The sequence below is a fragment of the Electrona antarctica genome (assembly GCF_951216825.1).
Source record: "Electrona antarctica genome assembly, chromosome: 21".
NCBI classification, from domain to species: Eukaryota; Metazoa; Chordata; class Actinopteri; order Myctophiformes; family Myctophidae; genus Electrona; species Electrona antarctica.
In genome coordinates, this window is record NC_136802.1 from 37,395,636 (window position 1) to 37,422,184 (window position 26,549).

Genomic DNA, 26,549 nt, shown 5'->3' on the forward strand with positions numbered 1-26,549 from the left:
TCTCTCAACAGATATTTTCGTTAGATCATGCTTTTGAGATAACGTTCTATTTCACTCTTTAGCTCCACCAACAACACCTGCGCCACCTGTGACAACACCAGGTCCAACTACACCCAAACCTCCGACTGTCGGTCCAACTACACCCAAACCCCCAACTGTCGGTCCAACTACACCCAAACCCCCAACTGTCGGTCCAACTACACCCAAACCTCCAACTGTCGGCCCAACTACACCCAAACCCCCAACTGTCGGCCCAACTACACCCAAACCCCCAACTGTCGGTCCAACTACACCCAAACCTACAACTGTCGGTCCAACTACACCCAAACCTACAACTGTCGGCCCAACTACACCCAAACCTACAACTGTCGGTCCAACTACACCCAAACCTACAACTGTCGGTCCAACTACACCCAAACCTCCAACTGTCGGCCCAACTACACCAAGACCAACCACAGCAAGCACACCAAGTAAGACTTAACCCATTTTGGGCGAGAACCCCTTTTGGTGTTTTAAACATTATGTTATAATTTAGCTATTGAAAAATAGCAGATCTACAAGCTCATAGCGCGCCACCGAGTGGCGCGCTACGAGCTTGTAGGTCTGCTATTTTTGAAAAATCGTGAAAATATTTATTTCAGAAAACTGGAGGATTTAGAAGATTTTTTTTTAATTTCGAGGTCAGGCCTAAATGGGTAAAACTGAATTGCCATTGCCATTCTTTCATACCTCATTTCTAAAGCACGAATTTCATTTTCTGACTGTGTTGTTTTTTGTCTATGTCGTGACCCCACAGTAACATGTCCTCCTAACGCCGAGTACAACGAGTGTGGTCCAGCGTGTAGTCCCAGCTGTAAGGAACCCTCCACCAACTGTACAGGACCCTGCATTAGTGGCTGCTTCTGTAAGCCGGGCTACGTCTTAGACGGACGCCGTTGTGTCAAACTGGAGACCTGTGGCTGTCTGGATGAACACAACAACTACTACGAGGTTAGACGACCATACATTACAGTGCCCGTGTAAACTATCTACAATTTGCAATTCAGACATTTAGGAGATGCTCTTGTCTTATCAAGAGCGACTTATAATAAGCAATAGGCTATAATCATGTATTGCATGGCTTGGTTGAATGCTTGATTCTGATTGGTCAATCGATGAATTCAGCCGTGTGTTATTTCTTGATAATGTCCGATCAGGACTATAACAGACCGCTGTCTAAGCCTCAGAGCACCTGGCTGTGCTGTGTGATCCAACATGACAGCCATGTAAACACACACAATGGCCCGGTTTCCCAAAGGACACCTCTTACACCATGGTGTAAGAAGTGGTGTTGCACATGCTCAGTTGCTCCTCTAGGCCGCACACTGAAGCCTGTGAACATAGACATTCCGTGCATAGATGTGCCACGCAATGGTAGGCCCTGGTATCAGGTCTACCATTCTGAAATGTAATTTTTATATATATATATATATATATATATATATATATATATATATATATATATATATATATATATATGAGACGAAAAAGGACTCCTGCACATCCAACAAGACCCGTGGGAGGTGCAAGTCTAGTTAGCAGGCATAGAAATCAAAAAGGGAAAAACCTTCCAAGGAAGGGACTGCACACTCCAGGGAACAAAGACGGACAACTTACTGCATCAACTTATTTATTAGCGCTAATAAATAAGTTGATGCAGTAAGTTGTCCGTCTTTGTTCCCTGGAGTGTGCAGTCCCTTCCTTGGAAGGTTTTCCCCTTTTTGATATATATATATATATGTCAATGTCATTCACAACTAAACATTGCTCTCAAGAATGATTTTAAACACATTTGAAGTGAGAAATAGTTAGTGCAGTAACCGAAAATGTATTCTATATCTTGCATGAAATAGAATGCAGAGAGACTGTGAAGTGCTTCCAGAATCTAGCACTTCATGTCAAAAAGGTCTGTTCTAAGGCCTGGTCTAAATGACATTCATAACATCTTGGTCATAAACGATGAGGAGATTAAATGATTAGATCAGATGATACACGAGAAAATGATAAGATAAAGATAAGAAAAGGTGCTAAAACCTACCTAACTTCCGCTGTGATTGGCCGAGCTTTGCATAACGTTTGTAGTAGATAATTAGCTGTTGTTGGTTACATAACCAATCAAGGTTTTTACAATCGTTTATAAAGACATGAATTCCCTTGCAGGGGCAGATAAGAAGATAAGATAAGAAGACTACTCAGAAACTATTCAAGCGTTTTAGAAATTTTCAAATTAGGGAGGGGCCTATGTAAGCGACTGCGACAACCACACTTTGCAATTTTTCAAAATTGCGACTTTTCTAGTTCTTTATCTACACTCTGCCGATAAACAATATTCTCGTGCCAAAAGGCTGGCTTGTACTATCAATTGTTTTTGTTTGAGTGTTGCGGTCAGAAATAAGTGAAGATAATTAATTTATTCAGCTTAATGGGGCATTCACAGCACACCAAGCACGATACTATAAAGTAACTCAAGTGAATGGAACACCAAGTGAGTCCACACCACCACAATTATGCAAATGAACGCAAATTAAATAGTTATAGTTATAATGCCCTTAACACTGCCCTTGTCTTATATGTATTGCTTCTAGCTTTATATAAGGATTTAATTGACTTTGTTTCATGGTTGTTTGTACAGTTTATTGCGTGTTCTATGTCTCAAGGTGGACCACATTGGAAACAAGCTTTGGGTATTTTGTGTATAATCCACATTTGTTTGATTGTTGTGATTTAAATTATATTCTATTCTATTCTAATGTTTGTTAGCCTGGAGAGATCATCTTCGGTGACGGCTGCTCCAGGCTGTGTCGCTGTGCAGGGAACTACACCATGGAGTGTGTGGATAATTCCTGTGACGCCACAGAAGAGTGTCGTGAGGTCAGCGGAGTAGCGGGCTGCTATCCCAAAGGTGACAATGTCAAGGGGAACACTTACTGTAGTACACAACACAAACACAGCATGTATTAGCAGTCCAGCCCTAATAGCCATATACATGTGAATGTACCTGACTGACTGACTGACTGACTGACTCACTCACTCACTCACTCACTCACTCACTCACTCACTCACTCACTCACTCACTCACTCACTCAACTGACATACTAAGTGATGAAGTTACAATGTTGGCCAACCGGTTGGTCTAACTAGCCAACCATGGAGCAAACATTCCACCAGAGATGTAGTCTATCCGTTGGCCTTTAATTCACTTACTGTCCAACAGTTTCTGAACATATTAAGTGAGAAATTGGCCAGGAAGTTGCTACATTTTGATACATTTCATATCTAAAGGCTGCTTTAAAGATTTGTTAATAATATCTGGGTGTTTTCATAAAGGCTACCCTGTCATATTTAACGATCATTTAATTGGCCTGAGTGGCCGAGTGTCACTGCTTCCTGTATCGTCATATGCAAAAACATAATAATAAAAGTAAAACATGGCACCCAAAGCAGGCAGTAACACAGATGTTCCTCCACCATCTTTCCTACAGCTACATCCACCTGCATAGCAACTGGAGACCCCCACTACACCACCTTTGACCGTCGCAAGTACAACTTCATGGGCAACTGCAGCTATGTGATGTCTAAACCCTGCAACCTCACCTCCATGCCCCACTTTGAGGTCCATGCCGACAACGAAAACCGCCACAACAGACCTATTTCCTACGTGAAGGCTGTGCACGTGTACGTGCGCATGCTGAAGATTTCCATCCTGAAGGGAGGCACAGTACAGGTGAGATAGGTATAGCACAAGAGAGAGAGACAGAGAGAGAATGTCTGTTTTATAGAAATTTGGTGGCAGTCATTTAATTATCGTGGAAAAAAAGGAGAGAATCTCTCAAACTCTCAAAACGTAAACAAATTATGTGTCTGTACATTTTGGCTGCTACTACAATTTAGAAATAGTAGGAATCTTGAAATATGTCCTCGTCTCACTTATTACCTCAGACTTCTAAATATTTGCATAATGATGCTTTAAATGGAAATCTGTGTAACCCTGATAAATGTATACTGTAATAAAACATTAAACTTTACTTTACTTTCTGTCTCTCTAATGAATTGTCATGTTTGTGTCTCTTGTGTTGCTCTTGCGTAGCTGAATGGAACCAATGTCAACCTGCCAGTCACTCCAGCCAGCGGTGTCTCTGTGTTCAAGTCTGGGAAACACTACACTGTAGCCATGGACTTTGGTGTGACCGTCCGCTACGATGGAAACCACTTCATGGACATCAAAGTGATCAAAGAGTGAGTGGAACCCATTACATCCTGTTCTATTTATCATTTGACTGATCTAATTTAGTACCAGAGCAGTAGTCCTACTTCAGGACAGTAACGGGATGAATGCTGTGAATTCAATATCCTGTAATTACAAATAGTGATTCTAAGTCAAGTCAAGTCAAGTCAATTTGATTTATATAGCACATTTAAAAACAACAGCAGTTGACCCAAAGTGCTTTCCAAAATAGGTAGACCGTAGTCTATCACAGTGCAATAATAAAACATGTAATACAATTGAAAGAAAACAGGCCAAAACAAACAAAATAACAATTCTAGCTGAGCTCTGATGGACTTTGTTCCTTGAATAAATTCCTCTCCACTCTTTCCTTTGCCTCCACCTGATGACCTGCAGTTACAAGGACACGTTGTGTGGTCTGTGCGGAGACTACAATGACAACGCCAAGGATGACATGCGGAAGCCAGACGGCATCGTGACCAATGACCCCAATGTGTTCGGACACAGCTGGGTGACCGACCCCAAGTGAGTAACGCTGAACATGAACAAGTCAACACCCACAACACCAGAGGGAGTTCAACAAACCATGTGCAACCCAGATTCGACACAAACGAGGGACTAAATTAATTTCGCTCCTATGCCACCAAAATGTGGAACGCCCTACCAACAGTCATTAAGACATGTGAATCCCTTGACTCCTTCAAAACTGCTCTCAAAGGGCACCTACTGACGGCTGCAATTCGAAACTGGTAAAAGTCTGAGTCCCCCCCCCACCCCCTTTACCCCTCACTGTATATGTGTTTTCCCTTTTTACCTCGATTTATGATGATTTCCTGTTTTTTGTTATATAGAAGTGTATATTTGTATGTCTCTAAATGTTCTGATGAATTTAAAATGGTGGACCCTATTGCAAACAAGTGTAATGCTTTTTGTTTATTTTGTATTGAGTTGTGCTTGAAATGTACCTATTCTGCATACTGTTAATAAATACTTCAATCAATCAATCAATCAATCAACACCACCTACTCCATCATGAACACACATACTACATACAGTGACACAGAGATTCATTCATCCACAAACTAACACCATTCCCCTGCTTGTGTCTATAGCTGTAATAAGAAGCCCAACGTCACGGTCCCAGAATGTACGGATGAGGAACAGGATCTGTATGAGAGCTCTGGATTCTGTGGCATCCTGTTGGACAAGAGGGGACCCTTCGCTGCCTGTCACCCTAAGGTCAACCCCAATGTGAGTGATAATAGGTACACTAGTCTCGTGTAGCCAGACGATCACAGCTTTCCTCTTACTGATATGTTCTATAATATCTAAATTCAGTGAACGGGCTTAAACTGCAAAATGAATAATGGAGCTTCGCAGAACCATTGTTGACTTCAGTGCCGTCCTTCATATGAAACGGTATTAGGATTGGTTTTCAAAGCAAGGGGAGTATGTTTGTTACCACCGTTTTTCTCCTGCGTTTAAGCCCAATATCCCCACATGTATCAGTAGGTGGACATCTTTGATTATCTGGCGACTACACAATTACACGCGCGCGCGCGCACACACACACACACACACACACACACACACACACACACACACACACACACACACACACACACACACACACACACACACACACACACACACACACACACACACACACACACACACACACACACACACACACACACACACACACGACACACAATTGCATCTCATGCACTCAAACGCAAACTAACACACACACTTTATGAACTCCTCTCTTGTTTGTGTGTTTGTTTGTTTATCAGGACCACTTCAAGGACTGTCTGTTTGACCTGTGTGAGCTGGACGGGGCCTCGTCCATCCTGTGCGAGGCCATTGAAGCCTACGTCAATGAGTGCCAGGACCGTGGAGTCAACATCCCCCCCTGGAGGAACCAAACATTCTGCCGTGAGTCAATTACAGACCAGTGGAGGATGGAGGGATGGAAAGAATAGATGGATGGATGGAGAGCGTGAGGAATGGAGGGATGGAGGGGGGGAGGAGGGGGGAAGTATAGAAGTATAGAAAGGATGGATGGATCATGGACCATGTAAGAACCCTGATGGTAATCCCAGAGATGAGCGATATTTGAACTAATATAAAATGGTGAACGCATAGGCCTACGCGTTGTACGTGCGTCGTGTAAACCGGTGAATGTGCGCACCCACAGGTGGTCCCCCCTCCCCTCTTTTCCTCCTTTCTTCTCTCTCTTCTAATTTATCTACCTTTTTGTTTTTTTCTGTAGTTTTTCTTCCCCCTCTCTTTCTCTAGCATTGTCTCTGCATTGGAAAAGAGTGGGTGGGTACAGTGGGGTGGATGGGAGGGAAATGAGGGGTGTCTATATCTATGTATCACAAATGTATATGTACATGTATATGAACAAGGACCCCACATGGGAGGGGGAAAAAATTTAAAAAACCCAATAAAAATATATATAAAAAAATAAAAAGGATGGATGGATGGATGGATGGATGGATGGATGGATGGATGGATGGGCAGGTAAGTACCTGCGTGCCTTTTGCATCCCATCCCTTACGGGATTATTCAGACACAATTTACAGTACAATATCTTTCCTGTGCCAACACGCCGACACCAAAATATTAAACTAAAGTAAATATACATAACAAAATCAAGAGTACTGTACATTCAAGTAGTCCATTTTGTCGAGATAGAGACTAAAGTGGAGGGCAAGAGAGTGAGTGAGTGAGTGTGCGCGTGTGTTTTTTCACAATTTCACACGCATGTCCCTCTCTCTCCTTCCTGCAGCTCTGGACTGTCCTGCTAACAGCCACTATGAGCCGTGTGCAGAACCCTGTCAGAATACGTGCGCTGGGAAGCCCTCCACGGGCTGCGGTGGTCCCTGTGTGGAGTCGTGTGTGTGTGACCCCGGCTACATCCTCAGTGCTGGGAAGTGTGTGAGGGACACCGACTGTGGGTGTAAACACACCAACGGACAATACTATGAGGTAGAATATATAGGAGAGACTGAAATGTCTACTAAAGAATGGAGTTGGCTGAATACTGTATATTTAATTAATGAATCTACTAATTCACAAATCTCTCTCTCTCTCTCTCCCTCTGTCTCTCAGCCTGGAGAGGAGTGGTATGTGGAGGACTGTTTGTTGAAGTGTAGGTGTAACGCTCCCTTCATCAGCTGTTCGGCAGCAGACTGCCCTCCACTGCATGAGTGTAAAGTGCAAGGAGGAGATCTGGGCTGCTACCCCGTCAGTAAGTTCACTACTCTCGACAGAAATGCTCTGAGGTAAAACCAAAAAGAAAGCTTTGAGAGATGTGCTGACGTCATAGATTTACAGATGCAAACAAATAAAAGAGACCTCACAGGCTCATAGGGTGGCTGTGGCTCAGGAGGTAGAGCAGGTCGTCCAATGATCCCTGGGTCAGCGGTTCGAATCCCGGCTCCTCCTGTCCACATGTCGAAGTGTCCTTGGGCAAGACACTGAACCCTACATTGCCTCCAATGAGTTGGTCGGTGTGAGCTTGCCACCATTGGTGTGTGAATGTGGGAAGTGAGGACGCTGGCGTCGACTGTTCGCCGCTTCGCACTTGGAAAAGCACTATAAAAATGCAATTCATTATTATTATGTAGATACAGTGAAAGAAAAATAAATAAATGCATAGATAGACACAAAAGCTACCAGGAAAGGTTGGTTCCACAATTACAAACACAAACTTGTGAAACTAATTTAAAAGTCCTAAAATATATGACCTCCAACTCCAGATCCTACTACACCCGCACCTCCAACTCCTGGACCAACTACACCCAAACCTCCAACTCCTGGACCAACTACACCCAAACCTCCAACTGTCGGTCCAACTACACCCAAACCGACCACGGCGAGCACACCAAGTAAGACTTGAAATCATTCCTCAAGTTATTCCTTCTTGTGCTTCGTATCTCATTCATAAACCATTTATTTAATGTTCTCATTCTGTCTCTGTGCCACAGTAACATGTCCTCCTAACGCCGAGTACAACGAGTGTGGTCCAGCTTGTAGTCCCAGCTGTAAGGAACCCTCCACCAACTGTACAGGACCCTGCATTAGTGGCTGCTTCTGTAAGCCGGGCTACGTCTTAGACGGACGCCGTTGTGTCAAACTGGAGACCTGTGGCTGTCTGGACGAACACAACAACTACTACGAGGTTAGACGCCATACATTACAGTGCTTATGTAAACAATCTGTAGTCGAGACAATGAGGTTATCATGGACTGAACGGAGATTAAAAGATTACATGAGATGACACGAGATAATATACGATAAGAATAAGGAAAGGAGGCGAGTCGAGAAATGTAGTTACACAATAGTGCTTTTCGATTTCTGAGAAACTGGTGTTGTTTTGAGGAAACATGAATATATGTCACAACTATTCTACCTCTTTAGATTATTCCCAATATCAATTTTGCCGTTGTGGAACCGTCTACCAGCTACCATTCAAAACTGGCACCTAAAACTGCAGTATAAATTGGCCTTTAGATCCTCTTTAGCTTGTTTCCAGTTTTGTAATTAATGTTTGCTGTTGATTCTAACGATGTACTACTGAAATTAGCATCCTCTGCTAACCCTGTGCATATACAGTGCATTTTATGTATTGTTCATTAATACATACTGTCCCTCCCAAATAAACAAATAAATGCAATTTTTATCAGCCTTCAGACTGACTTTGTGCCTTGTCCTATGTCTGTTAGCCTGGAGAGATCATCTTCGGTGACGGCTGCTCCAGGCTGTGTCGCTGTGCAGGGAACTACACCATGGAGTGTGTGGATAATTCCTGTGACCCCACAGAAGAGTGTCGTGAGGTCAGCGGAGTAGCGGGCTGCTATCCCAAAGGTGACAATGTCAAGGAGAACACGTCATACTTAACACAAAGGTGGCATTTGTTGCCTGGACCAACAGGCCAGCATTAAATATGCAAATGTATCTATCTATCTGACTGGCTGACTGACTGACTCTGATTTTCCTGTGTCATCATCATACATCATAAAACATATTTGTAACCCAAAGCAGGCAGTAACACAGATGTTCCTCAATCATCTTTCCTACAGCTACATCCACCTGCATAGCAACTGGAGACCCCCACTACACCACCTTTGACCGTCGCAAGTACAACTTCATGGGCAACTGCAGCTATGTGATGTCTAAACCCTGCAACCTCACCTCCATGCCCCACTTTGAGGTCCATGTCGACAACGAAAACCGCCACAACAGACCTACCATTTCCTACGTGAAGGCTGTGCACGTGTACGTGCGCATGCTGAAGATTTCCATCCTGAAGGGAGGCACTGTACAGGTGAGATAGTTGTAGCACCCAAATTAGTGACCATTTAGTGACTGCAGATGTTGCGTGCGTGTGTGTGTGTGCGCACACGCGCCAAATGCACATATCATAATTTAAAAACCAAAACTCTTTAGAGCTTAACATAAGGACATCATAGATTTTTTTTATTTTATAACATTTTGACATGATAATACCATGTCAAAATGTTGCCACAATTATCTATATTGCTGTTATGTGGCTGTCGTGTGGCTGTGATAGACATCAGTTTAGATATCGGAGGGATAATCTTGAGATCGCGTCCTCTTCTCGTTCTGCATAAGATGTTGTAGTTCTGATAAAAATGCTTTCTATAGGCTACACTTAACTTGCTATCTCTCTAATCAAGTGTCATGTTTGTGTCTCTTGTGTTGCTCTTCCGTAGCTGAATGGAACCAATGTCAACCTGCCAGTAACTCCAGCCAGCGGTGTCTCTGTGTTCAAGTCTGGGAAACACTACACTGTAGCCATGGACTTTGGTGTGACCGTCCGCTACGATGGAAACCACTTCATGGACATCAAAGTGATCAAAGAGTGAGTGAAACCCATAATTAATCTGCCCAACCCACTGCTCTATATCAAAGTAAGGTCCTGGAGTGTTTGTTATCTCTGAAAGTTTCAGACCTGGACCGTTCGGTTCTTAAACTTACACTTTAAGACTTAAAGACATTTGCAAAGTTATAGAGTGTGTTGAGCTTATAGTGGGAGAAAGATACACTGATGTCTCCCTCTCGTGGTGGAGAAAGTGAATTGCAACAATGAGTTAGATATGTTATCTAGATGTGTATATCACATAGACTCTATATTATACACATCTAAATATCACACACACACAAAAATCGGTATCGGCAGATGCTCAAATCAAATGATCTTAATGGGATCGTGACATCCTAGCTGGGAGTAATCATGCAGTAGACGATGAGTCAGATTCAGTTTCATGTCACATCACCACAGATAATAAAGGTCCATAACCACATGAACCCTACCCTATATTCTGGGCATGTCACTGGCATAATAGGCAGACATTCTGTCACTCTGTCTCCGAATCCAACGTCATTAAAACGTTACCTAACTTGAATTATTGATTCAATGTATGGCAAACATCATTGCACAATTACAATTCACAATTTAAGCATTTAGCAGACATTAATTGATATATCTCTCTCACACACACACACACACACACACACACACACACACACACACACACACACACACACACACACACACACACACACACACACACACACACACACACACACACACTTGTTTATCCCCTGGGTCGCAGACGGTTTTCTCTATGGAGAAAATAACATGGGATCATCTTACTCTACCACATGCATAAAATATCTTAATATTCATTAAGATGAGGGTTGTAGCTTTTACACTGTATATTTTACCATGTAGTTTCTAGCACATGTGAGCACTGATGAGGAACAAATAATGCTTCTCTCTGAGCTCTGACAAACTTTGTCCCCTGAATTAATTCCTCTCCACTCTTTCCTTTGCCTCCACCTGCTGACCTGCAGTTACAAGGACACGTTGTGTGGTCTGTGTGGAGACTACAATGACAACGCCAAGGATGACATGCGGAAGCCAGACGGCATCGTCACCAATGACCCCAATGTGTTCGGACACAGCTGGGTGACCGACCCCAAGTGAGTATCGTTAACATGAATGCTGCATACTCTATTATGAACACACCCAACTACATACAGTACAGTGACACAGATACATTCATCCACAAACAACCACCATTCCCCTGCTTGTGTCTCCATAGCTGTAATAAGAAGCCCAACGTCACGGTCCCAGAATGTACGGATGAGGAACAGGATCTGTATGAGAGCTCTGGATTCTGTGGCGTCCTGTTGGACAAGAGGGGACCCTTCGCTGCCTGTCACCCCAAGGTCAACCCCAATGTGAGTGCTAATACGCAAATATCACACAAACACTCAATGCACACATGCACTCAAACTGACACTTTGTCAACTCATTTCTCAATGTGTATTTGTTTGTTTGTTTTTTTGTTCATCAGGACCACTTCAAGGACTGTCTGTTTGACCTGTGTGAGCTGGACGGGGCCTCGTCCATCCTGTGCGAGGCCATTGAAGCCTACGTCAATGAGTGCCAGGACCGTGGAGTCATCATCCCCGCCTGGAGGAACCAAACATTCTGCCGTGAGTCAATTACAGACCAGTGGAGGATGGAGGGATGGAAAGAATAGATGGATGGATGGAGAGCGTGAGGAATGGAGGGACAGAGGAGGGGGGAAGTATAGAAAGGATGGATGGATGGATGGATGGATGGACAGAGGAGGGGGGAAGTATAGAAAGGATGGATGGATGGATGGACAGAGGAGGGGGGAAGTATAGAAAGGATGGATGGATGGATGGATGGATGGACAGAGGAGGGGGGAAGTATAGAAAGGATGGATGGACGGATGGATGGATGGATGGATGGATGGATGGATGGATGGATGGATGGACGGACAGACAGAGGAGGGGGGAAGTATAGAAAGGATGGATGGATGGATGGATGGATGGACAGAGGAGGGGGGAAGTATAGAAAGGATGGATGGATGGACGGATGGATGGATGGATGGATGGATGGATGGATGGATGGATGGATGGACAGAGGAGGGGGGAAGTATAGAAGTATAGAAAGGATGGATGGATGGATGGATGGATGGATGGATGGATGGACGGACGGACGGAGGAGGGGGGAAGTATATAGCCTGGGTAAACCCCTCCCCCCTCGCCAGATTTGCATTCTGGCAGAATGAAATATTGTCCAGCAGGGGGAGTGGGTTTACCCAGGTTAGGAAGTATAGAAGTATAGAAAGGATGGATGGATGGATGCATCAAGTAGAGTTAGAAAATAATCTATGGGCTAACGATTAAAGGGCAGGTACAGTAAGTACCTGCGTGCCTTTTGCAGCCCATCCCTTACGGGATTATTCAGACACAATTTACAGTACAATATCTTTCCTGTGCCAACACGCCGACACCAAAATATTAAACTAAAGTAAATATACATAACATAATCAAGAGTACTGTACATTCAAGTAGTCCATTTTGTCGAGATAGAGACTAAAGTGGAGGGCAAGAGAGTGAGTGAGTGAGTGTGCGCGTGTGTTTTTTCACAATTTCACACGCATGTCCCTCTCTCTCCTTCCTGCAGCTCTGGACTGTCCTGCTAACAGCCACTATGAGCCGTGTGCAGAACCCTGTCAGAATACGTGCGCTGGGAAGCCCTCCACGGGCTGCGGTGGTCCCTGTGTGGAGTCGTGTGTGTGTGACCCCGGCTACATCCTCAGTGCTGGGAAGTGTGTGAGGGACACCGACTGTGGGTGTAAACACACCAACGGACAATACTATGAGGTAGAATATATAGGAGAGACTGAAATGTCTACTAAAGAATGGAGTTGGCTGAATACTGTATATTTAATTAATGAATCTACTAATTCACAAATCTCTCTCTCTCTCTCTCCCTCTGTCTCTCAGCCTGGAGAGGAGTGGTATGTGGAGGACTGTTTGTTGAAGTGTAGGTGTAACGCTCCCTTCATCAGCTGTTCGGCAGCAGACTGCCCTCCACTGCATGAGTGTAAAGTGCAAGGAGGAGATCTGGGCTGCTACCCCGTCAGTAAGTTCACTACTCTCGACAGAAATGCTCTGAGGTAAAACCAAAAAGAAAGCTTTGAGAGATGTGCTGACGTCATAGATTTACAGATGCAAATAAAAGAGACCTCACAGGCTCATAGGGTGGCTGTGGCTCAGGAGGTAGAGCAGGTCGTCCAATAATCCCTGGGTCAGCGGTTCGAATCCCGGCTCCTCCTGTCCACATGTCGAAGTGTCCTTGGGCAAGACACTGAACCCTACATTGCCTCCAATGAGTTGGTCGGTGTGAGCTTGCCACCATTGGTGTGTGAATGTGGGAAGTGAGGACGCTGGCGTCGACTGTTCGCCGCTTCGCACTTGGAAAAGCACTATAAAAATGCAATTCATTATTATTATGTAGATACAGTGAAAGAAAAATAAATAAATGCATAGATAGACACAAAAGCTACCAGGAAAGGTTGGTTCCACAATTACAAACACAAACTTGTGAAACTAATTTAAAAGTCCTAAAATATATGACCTCCAACTCCAGATCCTACTACACCCGCACCTCCAACTCCTGGACCAACTACACCCAAACCTCCAACTCCTGGACCAACTACACCCAAACCTCCAACTGTCGGTCCAACTACACCCAAACCGACCACGGCGAGCACACCAAGTAAGACTTGAAATCATTCCTCAAGTTATTCCTTCTTGTGCTTCGTATCTCATTCATAAACCATTTATTTAATGTTCTCATTCTGTCTCTGTGCCACAGTAACATGTCCTCCTAACGCCGAGTACAACGAGTGTGGTCCAGCTTGTAGTCCCAGCTGTAAGGAACCCTCCACCAACTGTACAGGACCCTGCATTAGTGGCTGCTTCTGTAAGCCGGGCTACGTCTTAGACGGACGCCGTTGTGTCAAACTGGAGACCTGTGGCTGTCTGGACGAACACAACAACTACTACGAGGTTAGACGCCATACATTACAGTGCTTATGTAAACAATCTGTAGTCGAGACAATGAGGTTATCATGGACTGAACGGAGATTAAAAGATTACATGAGATGACACGAGATAATATACGATAAGAATAAGGAAAGGAGGCGAGTCGAGAAATGTAGTTACACAATAGTGCTTTTCGATTTCTGAGAAACTGGTGTTGTTTTGAGGAAACATGAATATATGTCACAACTATTCTACCTCTTTAGATTATTCCCAATATCAATTTTGCCGTTGTGGAACCGTCTACCAGCTACCATTCAAAACTGGCACCTAAAACTGCAGTATAAATTGGCCTTTAGATCCTCTTTAGCTTGTTACCAGTTTTGTAATTAATGTTTGCTGTTGATTCTAACGATGTACTACTGAAATTAGCATCCTCTGCTAACCCTGTGCATATACAGTGCATTTTATGTATTGTTCATTAATACATACTGTCCCTCCCAAATAAACAAATAAATGCAATTTGTATCAGCCTTCAGACTGACTTTGTGCCTTGTCCTATGTCTGTTAGCCTGGAGAGATCATCTTCGGTGACGGCTGCTCCAGGCTGTGTCGCTGTGCAGGGAACTACACCATGGAGTGTGTGGATAATTCCTGTGACCCCACAGAAGAGTGTCGTGAGGTCAGCGGAGTAGCGGGCTGCTATCCCAAAGGTGACAATGTCAAGGAGAACACGTCATACTTAACACAAAGGTGGCATTTGTTGCCTGGACCAACAGGCCAGCATTAAATATGCAAATGTATCTATCTATCTGACTGGCTGACTGACTGACTCTGATTTTCCTGTGTCATCATCATACATCATAAAACATATTTGTAACCCAAAGCAGGCAGTAACACAGATGTTCCTCCATCATCTTTCCTACAGCTACATCCACCTGCATAGCAACTGGAGACCCCCACTACACCACCTTTGACCGTCGCAAGTACAACTTCATGGGCAACTGCAGCTATGTGATGTCTAAACCCTGCAACCTCACCTCCATGCCCCACTTTGAGGTCCATGTCGACAACGAAAACCGCCACAACAGACCTACCATTTCCTACGTGAAGGCTGTGCACGTGTACGTGCGCATGCTGAAGATTTCCATCCTGAAGGGAGGCACTGTACAGGTGAGATAGTTGTAGCACCCAAATTAGTGACCATTTAGTGACTGCAGATGTTGCGTGCGTGTGTGTGTGTGCGCACACGCGCCAAATGCACATATCATAATTTAAAAACCAAAACTCTTTAGAGCTTAACATAAGGACATCATAGATTTTTTTTATTTTATAACATTTTGACATGATAATACCATGTCAAAATGTTGCCACAATTATCTATATTGCTGTTATGTGGCTGTCGTGTGGCTGTGATAGACATCAGTTTAGATATCGGAGGGATAATCTTGAGATCGCGTCCTCTTCTCGTTCTGCATAAGATGTTGTAGTTCTGATAAAAATGCTTTCTATACACTTAACTTGCTATCTCTCTAATCAAGTGTCATGTTTGTGTCTCTTGTGTTGCTCTTCCGTAGCTGAATGGAACCAATGTCAACCTGCCAGTAACTCCAGCCAGCGGTGTCTCTGTGTTCAAGTCTGGGAAACACTACACTGTAGCCATGGACTTTGGTGTGACCGTCCGCTACGATGGAAACCACTTCATGGACATCAAAGTGATCAAAGAGTGAGTGAAACCCATAATTAATCTGCCCAACCCACTGCTCTATATCAAAGTAAGGTCCTGGAGTGTTTGTTATCTCTGAAAGTTTCAGACCTGGACCGTTCGGTTCTTAAACTTACACTTTAAGACTTAAAGACATTTGCAAAGTTATAGAGTGTGTTGAGCTTATAGTGGGAGAAAGATACACTGATGTCTCCCTCTCGTGGTGGAGAAAGTGAATTGCAACAATGAGTTAGATATGTTATCTAGATGTGTATATCACATAGGTCCTCATTCACAACGGCGTTTACGCTCATAACGTTACGTAACGTGAGCGGAGCGTGAGCGGACAGGCATTTACGTGGATTCCCACATTACGTGGGAATTCATGAAGTTGAACGTGAACTTGACGGTGACGTTGTTTGGTCGGAAACTCCGCTATAAGCTGCGCCAGCTCAGAGGGTCGTGTACTGCTTGCGTAGATTTATTCAGAAGGCTTTAGTCTTCATGCTGACTCAATTAAAAGTCCCCAAACCTCAGATAAAATATGTAGGCATGTGTCAACATTGGTCAGCACATAAAAAAAATGATAGCTTATATAAAAGCCAAGTATCACTTGTATGCCTAAATGCAAGCATTCTAGAGGCAGGTTAGCCTAGAGTCCCATACAGAAACTGCCCCTGCAAGCCCGACACCTTTTTATTTATTTATTAGGATATTTCTAGCATGCGCGATTGCGCTGCTCACTTGACAGCTTTCTACTCGCAGTGCAACGCGTTGTGAGCTTGTAGATCGGCTCTCGCGGACTCGCGCTGCATGTTAAAAAACAAACTCACAATTATTATAAGAACATACACTTATCTGCATTCTGCACTGTACGAATCCAACGTTGTTTAGTGTAGTAATGCCTGCAGTAGGCCTATTGAAATTGTTTTGTTACGGAGCTCCTTTGAGTCACACTGTCGGTGTGTGTGTGTGGACAGTCCAATCTGGGTGAAATTCACATTGGAAAATGAATATAACGGCGAGCCTGGCCCGGGCAGAACAGATTATTTCTATGGTTCACAGACATGCCGGTCTGACAGACAGACAGCAGTCACGAGGGCTAATTAGCCCTATACAAATATAGAAGTCCACATTATTGCATCAGCGCGTGCAATTCGGCCAGTCATAGTTTTAAGCCAGTGCACCTTAATTCATTATAATATGGGGAACTTATAGCTAGGCTGTAGGCTACTACATTGATCTCATCATGAGATCAATCAAGTTTGGTGCCAAATGTCCCGTGAATCATTTTAATATGACGACATCATGAAATGAACCTGCACTTAGATCTGACAAAGAGGAGGCTACCCGCCGTATATGGTTGAAAATTTAAATAGCTATAGGCCTATGTGCCTACGTGTCCATGATCAGAACAAATCCATTCTCCACATGCGGCATTCAGACAGATGACAGTGAGATGATATTGATCTATTCCCCGCATGAATCAATGCAGCTCTGATAAAAATATCGGATATATGTTTTACCTCTGCAAAGGTGTGAGTGAGCAATTGTTCAATAGAAAAGAAAAGGCTTTATAATATAATTGCCAAGTATACGCTAGCTTGCTGCCTTGGTCCCGAACTTAAATAAATAAATGGCCAAGCTGCATTTTATGCCGTAAGTCAGCTTGACATTGCTGCAGCGGTGCGGAGCAGCGTTCACCGTTTTGTAAGCTTGGGAAAATGATTTATATAGTTTAATGGTAGGCTATAGACAATATAAAGAATCACGCACAAATGTAATGGTATATGGATGTAAAAAAAGAGACTGCAGGTGGTGGTCGTCGCTCCGGCGCTTGACATGGTCAGATCATTTTCTTTTAATTTCCTAATATAGCCTAATTTCTTTCCAGCAATCATTTTTATTTTAATTTGTGAAGCCACTATACTGGAAAATATCATTATTTTGTTGCATTCCGTCAGGAGGACCTCTATTTCGTTTGAGCTGTAAGGCCTATAGTTCTTTTTTGTTTTTTTACTGCTGTCTGCTGAGTCATGCTTGACGCCTTTTATGGTGTGAAATGGGGCGTGGATCAATGCAAATGAAGTTATCCGCTGATTTTCCGATCATTTGGCACCCGCTCGCATTCACCTGCGTACCTCACAACATACACCTGCGTACCTGTGGTACACACCGCTCTTTGAATTGCACGGCAAAACAACGTTGCGTGATCGGACGGAATTTCCCGCATCTGTTTACGCTTCCGTTACGCTTCCGTTACACTTGGCGTATTTCTCCTTTGTGAATGAGGACCATAGACTCTATATTATACACATCTAAATATCACACACACACAAAAATCGGTATCGGCAGATGCTCAAATCAAATGATCTTAATGGGATCGTGACATCCTAGCTGGGAGTAATCATGCAGTAGACGATGAGTCAGATTCAGTTTCATGTCACATCACCACAGATAATAAAGGTCCATAACCACATGAACCCTACCCTATATTCTGGGCATGTCACTGGCATAATAGGCAGACATTCTGTCACTCTGTCTCCGAATCCAACGTCATTAAAACGTTACCTAACTTGAATTATTGATTCAATGTATGGCAAACATCATTGCACAATTACAATTCACAATTTAAGCATTTAGCAGACATTAATTGATATATCTCTCTCACACACACACACACACACACACACACACACACACACACACACACACACACACACACACACACACACACACACACACACACACACACACACACTTGTTTATCCCCTGGGTCGCAGACGGTTTTCTCTATGGAGAAAATAACATGGGATCATCTTACTCTACCACATGCATAAAATATCTTAATATTCATTAAGATGAGGGTTGTAGCTTTTACACTGTAGATTTTACCATGTAGTTTCTAGCACATGTGAGCACTAATGAGGAACAAATAATGCTTCTCTCTGAGCTCTGACAAACTTTGTCCCCTGAATTAATTACTCTCCACTCTTTCCTTTGCCTCCAACCTGCTGACCTGCAGTTACAAGGACACGTTGTGTGGTCTGTGTGGAGACTACAATGACAACGCCAAGGATGACATGCGGAAGCCAGACGGCATCGTCACCAATGACCCCAATGTGTTCGGACACAGCTGGGTGACCGACCCCAAGTGAGTAACGTTAACATGAATGCTGCATACTCTATTATGAACACACCCAACTACATACGTACAGTGACACAGATACATTCATCCACAAACAACCACCATTCCCCTGCTTGTGTCTCCATAGCTGTAATAAGAAGCCCAACGTCACGGTCCCAGAATGTACGGATGAGGAACAGGATCTGTATGAGAGCTCTGGATTCTGTGGCATCCTGTTGGACAAGAGGGGACCCTTCGCTGCCTGTCACCCCAAGGTCAACCCCAATGTGAGTGCTAATACGCAAATATCACAAACACTCAATGCACACATGCACTCAAACTGACACTTTGTCAACTCATTTCTCAATGTGTATTTGTTTGTTTGTTTTTGTTTGTTTATCAGGACCACTTCAAGGACTGTCTGTTTGACCTGTGTGAGCTGGACGGGGCCTCGTCCATCCTGTGCGAGGCCATTGAAGCCTACGTCAATGAGTGCCAGGACCGTGGAGTCATCATCCCCGCCTGGAGGAACCAAACATTCTGCCGTGAGTCAATTACAGACCAGTGGAGGATGGAGGGATGGAAAAAGATGGATTGATTAATGGAGAGAGTGAGGAGTGGAGTGACAGAGAGGAGTTACAGGGGAAAGAGAGAGAGGAATGCAATGCCAATGGATAACAGAAAAGATGGATGGATGGATGTTAAATGAATGATAATACTAATAATCTAATTAGAATTAGAAATAACTAATTATAGACGGAAGTTGACATTAAGTAACTGCTCCACATTTGTGTGTGTGTGTGTGTGTGTGTGTGTGTGTGTGTGTGTGTGTGTGTGTGTGTGTGTGTGTGTGTGTGTGTGTGTGTGTGTGTGTGTGTGTGTGTGTGTGCGCGCGCTAGGGCATTCACTTCTAGTAATTTTTACTAGTTGACTAGTTGCCTAGTTTACTAGTCGACTAGTTGTTTAACTACCTATTATGTAAAAAATAAAATAAATTAAAAAAATAAACTTTTTTTTAATTTTTATTTTTGGAAATAAATATTTGTACATTGAAACATTGTGTATATGGTGACTATAACTATAATCTACCTGATCTTGAGGCCTACAAAATCGGGGGAAAAAAAATATATATATATATTTTTTTTCTTATCAACTAGTCAACTAGTACCAACAAGGTCGACTAGTGGATTTACTAGTCGACTAGTAAACTAGTCGACTAGTTGCTTAATGCCCTAGCGTGCGCACGCTTATACATGTCCCTCTCTCTCTCTCCTTCCTGCAGCTCTGGACTGTCCTGCTAACAGCCACTATGAGCCGTGTGCAGAACCCTGTCAGGATACGTGCGCTGGGAAGCCCTCCACGGGCTGCGGTGGTCCCTGTGTGGAGTCGTGTGTGTGTGACCCCGGCTACATCCTCAGTGCTGGGAAGTGTGTGAGGACCACCGACTGTGGGTGTAAACACATCAACGGACAATACTATGAGGTATTTAGGAGAGTGTGAAATGTCTACTCCAATGAATGAATGGCGCTGGATGAGTGACTTCCTGCACTTAGCAGCTGATGGCCTTACGCGTCATTGAGTGCACTGGCAGGGTTGACAAGCCACGTTGGACAGAATAAGTCATAATAGAAACAACATTATTTGACCGAAGTCACCTGACGTATAGGCCAATTCCTACTGTATGTTGACTTACACACATTGTTTGGCCTATTTAATCCTCTTATGTTACACAATAGTCATACTGTAGTGTAGATTGTTATAAACTTTCTGGGTGAAATGATTAAGATATAGAGTTTGTTTTGCATCAGTTTTTTGAGTATTCTGACCGGGCGCTCTCTGGTGGTGCGTGCTTACTTGCTTTTCATCCACATATTCCGGTTTGCTGGAAATATTGTCATTTAACAGGCTGTTGGGTATATCTACATTTCCTTTTAATCAGTGTTAAATTGCTTTTTTTTGTGTTAAATATTTAGTAATGATTTATATAGTGTTTTTTCAGTAACAGCCGTCTCCCCGTCTCACTAACTCTGTAGTGAACCTAAAATATATTTTAAGGTGGGACACCAATTTGATCCAATCAGGAGACAGATAGCTTCAGAACGCCAAAGTGTACTATGAACTTGTAGGTCTGCTAATTTTGAAAAATCGTGAAAATGTGACCCAAATGTTTGAATATATTCTTTCAGAGCGAACGTTTTTAACTCAAATCCTTGCTTCTGAAACAACACATTTTCAGATGGGGGTCTGCAGCCAAATACAGATAATTCTGTGGGTCCTTGACATGAAATATTGAGCACCACTGACGTAGAAAACTGTCAGAATTTAGAAGACATTTTATTTCGACGTCAGGCCTAAATGGGTTAAAAAAAGTATTTTTGTTTTTTCTCTCCCTCATCTCTCTCTTCTCTCTCTCTCTCTCTCTTTCTCTCTCTCTCTCTCTCTCTCAGCCTGGAGAGGAGTGGTATGTGGAGGACTGTTTGATAAAGTGTAGGTGTAACGTTCCCTTCGTCAGCTGTTCGGCAGCAGACTGCCCTCCACTGCATGAGTGTAAAGTGCAAGGAGGAGATCTGGGATGCTACCCCGTCAGTAAGTTCACTACTCTCGACAGAAATGCTCTGAGATCAAAAAGTGGCTTTGAGTGAGGAAAAGACAAGAAACCTTCAAACTTAGTAGTTTTGGAATAAACGATTCACGATTCTCATCTAACACAAGCGTGCATTTCTTTTCCGACTGCAGGTACTACTACACCCAAACCTCCAACTCCTGGACCAACTACACCCAAACCTCCGACTGTCGGTCCAACTACACCCAAACCTCCGACTGTCGGTCCAACTACACCCAAACCTCCGACTGTCGGTCCAACTACACCCAAACCAACCACGGCAAAACCAACTACAACTAAACCGCCGAGTAAGACTTAAAATGAAAGCACATTTTAAGTCATACTAATAAAATATTAGAATCATATCGCATCATAAAACTGATTGTGCACGGGCACGGTGGCACAGTCTGTAGTGCTGTCGCCTCACAGCTAGAAGGTCCTGGGTTCGATTCCCGCTGTGGGTGCTAGGGGCGTGTTCCATCCTCCTCGTCATCAGTGCCCATACCCGAGGTGGGGTTGGCGAAAGGGCCTTTCTGTGTGGAGTTTGCATGTTCTCCCCGTGTCTCCTAGGGTAGGTACCCTCACAAAAACATGCAGTAATCCTGGTCTCTAAAACTACCTCCCCCTGGCCATCCGGGCCGCCTGATGGAGGGGAAAGGAACTGGTCGGAAATAACGTGTTCCTTCCACGTGCTACGTCCGGCCAGGGAAATTCCCCCCTGTCAGGTGAAAAGAAGCAGCTTGGACTCCTCATGCATAGAAGGAGGCATGAGGTCAGTCCACTGCCCCCCCAGGTTGGCAGAGGAAGTGTAGCACCCAGGATTACATTAGTTAATTGGCAATGGGTGAAAAAAACTGGGTTGCAAAATTGTGGGATAAAAATTATACATAAAAAAATAAAACTGACTGTGGTGTTTTTTTCTCTATGTTGTCTTGTGACCCACAGTAACATGTGTTCCTGATGCTGAGTACATAGACTGTGGTCCAGCGTGTATTCCCAGCTGTAAGGAACCCTCCACCAACTGTACAGGCTCCTGCATCAGTGGCTGCTTCTGTAAGCCCGGCTACGTCTTTAGGGGGCGCCGTTGTGTCAAACTGGAGACCTGTGGCTGTCTGGACGAACACAACAACTACTACGAGGTTAGACGACCATACATTACATAATGTTCAAGTGCAATTCTACCTTCTCACAACTAACTAATTGTGCCCCTTCTGTTACTCAAAGTGACTGTCCCACTCGGCAGTTATCGATTGGATTTAACATTCATTTGGATTGGAACGCACAATTCCTTTGATGTGAGGACTTGGAGGTGCGCTGAATGTTTACTCTGTCAAAACACATAATATTAACATTTACCTGTTGGATTCATATACAAAGTTGCTGGCCGCCACAGAATCTGCCCAATTAGGCTAACGGAACAAGTTGCTTACTGTGATTTAGCCTCCCTCCAAATAAAGTCAGCAAGTAAAAAACAATTCTGAAGTGAGGCGTGCCTGGTAATGTTTGATTAAAGTGCACTAAACAAACATTAAAAGTCCATAGACATAGCAGTCGTATGACGTAATTCCAAAAGCCAGACGTTGGCGGGGATAGCGCCCCTCAAAAAAAATGAACCAGGGTAATAGCGCCATCTAGCTGCAGTGACGTCAGGACTTCAGTGGTCTAAAAATTTACTGCCTGAATTTGACAAAATTGGCCCGGCCTGATCGGATCCCGACGTGAAATCTTAAGCCCTACTATAGATTATCTGAGCCAATGAGGTAAATGGTGCATTTATATAGCGCTTTACATAGATTGTGCATTACATTCACCCATTCACACACACATTCATACAGTACACCGATGGCGGCGGAAACCATGCAAGGCACCAATCAGCACATCGGGAGCAATTAGGGGTTCAGTGTCTTGCTCAAGGACACTTCGACACTAACTCTGGGGGAGCCCGGGTTCGAACTGGCAACCTTGCGGTTACCATCCAGCCACTCTACCCCTGAGCCACCGTCGCCCCATGAGGTGATATGAGAGAACATTCCCATATACATTTTAAGACTGACTTCATGCCCATCTTTTGTCTGTTAGCCTGGAGAGATCATCTTCGGTGACGGCTGCTCCAGGCTGTGTCAATGTGCAGGGAACTACACCTTGGAGTGTGTGGATAATTCCTGTGACGCCACAGAAGAGTGTCGTGAGGTCAGCGGAGTAGCGGGCTGCTATCCCAAAGGTGACAATGTCAAGGAGAACACGTCATACTTAACACAAAGTCACAAACACAGCATTTGTTAGGTAGACTAGCAGGCCAGCCAGCCCGACTGATTGACTGACTGACTAACTGACTGAGTCAGTAATTAAAGGAATTGTGACTAAAAAAAAAGTTTTTGAAATTTTTTTTTTTAGCTCAATTGCACCCAAGAAACTGAACTTTTAACATTCAGTAGATTTTCTGTGGTCTGGGGTTTTCTGGCTCAAACACGTGCTCTGATTTCCCTGCTGTTAGTGATGTCACACCCTGCAAATCCCATATATGTCAATGGGATTTGCCAGCAGATATCACTGTTTTGCCTGTTTTCATTGCAGCTCAAAAGGCTTCCAAACCCCAGAGAAAACTCCAGACCTAAAAACCTAAAAGAAAAACGAAAAATAAAAACAAATGAAAATGAATGTCATGAAACCTTTAAGTGACAAAGGTACGGCATTGGTCAGGCGGTTGGTCTATTAACAAACTAGCCAATCGCTCAACCGACGTCCCTCAAGCTATGGGATGCATGTCTATGCTCTCAGTAACTCATACCTTCCCCGGTCTCCCACCATCTTTCCTACAGCCACATCCACCTGCATAGCAACTGGAGACCCCCACTACACCACCTTTGACCGTCGCAAGTACAACTTCATGGGCAACTGCAGCTATGTGATGTCTAAACCCTGCAACCTCACCTCCATGCCCCACTTCGAGGTCCATGTCGACAACGAAAACCGCTACAACAGACCTACCATTTCCTACGTGAAGGCTGTGCACGTGTACGTGCGCATGCTGAAGATTTCCATACTGAAGGGAGGCACAGTACAGGTGAGATAGTTGTAGCACCAAAATTAGTGACCAAACTAGCCTCGGCGCAAAAAAATGAAAGCCTGGGGAAACGCATTGGCCGCTCTGGTCTAGAAGTGGGAGGAGTCAACCCTTCCGGGTGGGCGTCGCTCCAAATGATGTGACGTAGCGCTGCACTAGGGGGGGGAGAGGAGGGGCCGGGGCTGACGGACAGATCGGTGAACCAATCAGGGTGTGCGCAAATCTCAGCCGCGACCCACGCTAGCTCAGGCTAGTGACCAACTGACTGCAGTTGTAGCATTATGTCATGCTTTAGCTATTGAAAAATAGCAGATCTACAAGCTCATAGCGTGCCACCGAGTGGCGCGCTACGAGCTTGTAGATCTGCTATTTTTGAAAAATCGTGAAAATGTTGCACACATCTTTGAATATAATATTCTTTTTCAGAAGACTTTTTATTTATTTCGACGTATTTCAGACTAACAATTTGTAGGCCTTTTACAGAATCCCAAGTATAGAGGGTATGCGCGTGACATCATCATCAAACCAGGAAGTTATGCGGGAACGCCTACTGAGTGGCAAAAAACTACTTTCTGGCCTTGACAGCCCATACATCCACACAGAAAAGTCATATCTGATTGCATTAAACAACATTAAACAATGTTTGCGAACGCAGTGAGCATTTACTATGAGACCCAGCAGATCACGTCCGTGTGTCTGTGTGTGTGTGTGTCTGTGTGTCACGCTGTAACACCACCCGCCCACCACCAGAGGGCGCAGCTGTATCACACACAAAAACACACACACATGCACGCACGCACGCACACACACGCACGCACGCACGCACGCACACACACACACACACACACACACACACAAAAAACTTAACTTAAAAAAAAACTTAACTTAAAAAAAAACTTAACTTAAAAAAAACACTTAAAAAGGAAAAACGCACACACACAAAAAACTTAACTTAAAAAAAAACTTAACTTAAAAAAAAACTTAACTTAAAAAAAAACTTAACTTAAAAAAAAAACTTAAAAAGGAAAAACGCACACACACAAAAAACTTAACTTAAAAAAATAACTTAACTTAAAAAATAACTTAACTTAAAAATAAACGTAAAAAGGAAAAACGCACACACAAAAAACTTAACTTAAAAAAAAACTTAACTTAAAAAAAAACTTAAAGGAAAAACGCACACACAAAAAACTTAACTTAAAAAAAACTTAACTTAAAAAAAAAAATAAACAAAAAACTTTTAAAAAAAAAACCTAAAAAAGAAACACGCACGCACGCACACATACACACACTAAAAAAAAACTTGAAAAAACATTTAATTTAAAAAAACTTAACTTAAAAAAAACCTTAAGTACGTAATTTATTCTAATTGTTGTTATTGCAATTTACGAGCTGCGTTCGCTTCCCGCGTTTGCGCGTCTTACTTGTAAACTCACTTTGCCTGTTACTTTGCCACTCGGTTTGCCACTCGATGTGCCATTCACTTTAAGCATGCGCATACTGAAACAAGTGTGTATGTGACGTGTTGGCACTAGGGATGTAACAATATAGTAACCGCATCGAAAAATCTATTTTAATTTCAAGAATCGAAGTATATCGAATTGTAAACAGCAACATAACATAATATCGTTTTGACTTTGTATCGTATCATTTTGCAATACAAATAATCAGTATTGAATCGTTTTGCAATGCAAATAATCTATTACTAAGTACTAATACTAAGTACTTGTATTTAGCAATTTTAAGAAGAGAAAAAAATAGTGGTTTAGTTACTTTTCCATTCAATATCGCTACACTTGGTTTATCGATAAATGTGTGAATTATCTGTGTTACGCTATGGGTTTGTCCATATGTGTTCAAATATAATGTCTTTGTATTTGC

General features: G+C 43.4%; 3 protein-coding genes across 4 annotated transcripts in view; all 3 read left to right on the forward strand.

Moving 5' to 3' along the window:
- The window catches only part of LOC306914202 (netrin receptor UNC5D-like), a 199,710-nt gene that overhangs the window by 26,856 nt on the left and 146,305 nt on the right, over positions 1–26,549 (forward strand). The gene's annotated exons all lie outside the window — the stretch shown is intronic.
- LOC306913767 (IgGFc-binding protein-like) overlaps positions 1–26,549 on the forward strand; it is a gene marked incomplete at both ends in the record, with an annotated part of 55,209 nt that overhangs the window by 2,999 nt on the left and 25,661 nt on the right. The window contains 16 exons of the mRNA XM_079490580.1: positions 63–470; positions 8,035–8,163; positions 8,263–8,456; positions 9,001–9,142; positions 9,358–9,602; positions 10,012–10,160; positions 11,156–11,284; positions 11,407–11,545; positions 11,662–11,803; positions 12,807–13,006; positions 13,130–13,268; positions 13,776–13,904; positions 21,739–21,912; positions 22,550–22,743; positions 23,684–23,825; positions 24,424–24,668. Coding sequence (XP_079346706.1) covers positions 63–470; positions 8,035–8,163; positions 8,263–8,456; positions 9,001–9,142; positions 9,358–9,602; positions 10,012–10,160; positions 11,156–11,284; positions 11,407–11,545; positions 11,662–11,803; positions 12,807–13,006; positions 13,130–13,268; positions 13,776–13,904; positions 21,739–21,912; positions 22,550–22,743; positions 23,684–23,825; positions 24,424–24,668 — 2,900 coding nt within the window. The remainder of the gene's footprint in view (positions 1–62; positions 471–8,034; positions 8,164–8,262; positions 8,457–9,000; positions 9,143–9,357; positions 9,603–10,011; positions 10,161–11,155; positions 11,285–11,406; positions 11,546–11,661; positions 11,804–12,806; positions 13,007–13,129; positions 13,269–13,775; positions 13,905–21,738; positions 21,913–22,549; positions 22,744–23,683; positions 23,826–24,423; positions 24,669–26,549) is intronic.
- Positions 692–7,561, forward strand: LOC306913768 (zonadhesin-like; the record flags this gene model as incomplete). The annotated part of the gene is made up of 10 exons (XM_079490581.1): positions 692–695; positions 797–990; positions 2,800–2,941; positions 3,522–3,763; positions 4,127–4,275; positions 4,661–4,789; positions 5,377–5,515; positions 6,061–6,202; positions 7,062–7,261; positions 7,385–7,561. 10 exons carry the CDS (start codon positions 692–694, stop codon positions 7,559–7,561), a joined length of 1,518 nt encoding a protein of 505 aa, XP_079346707.1.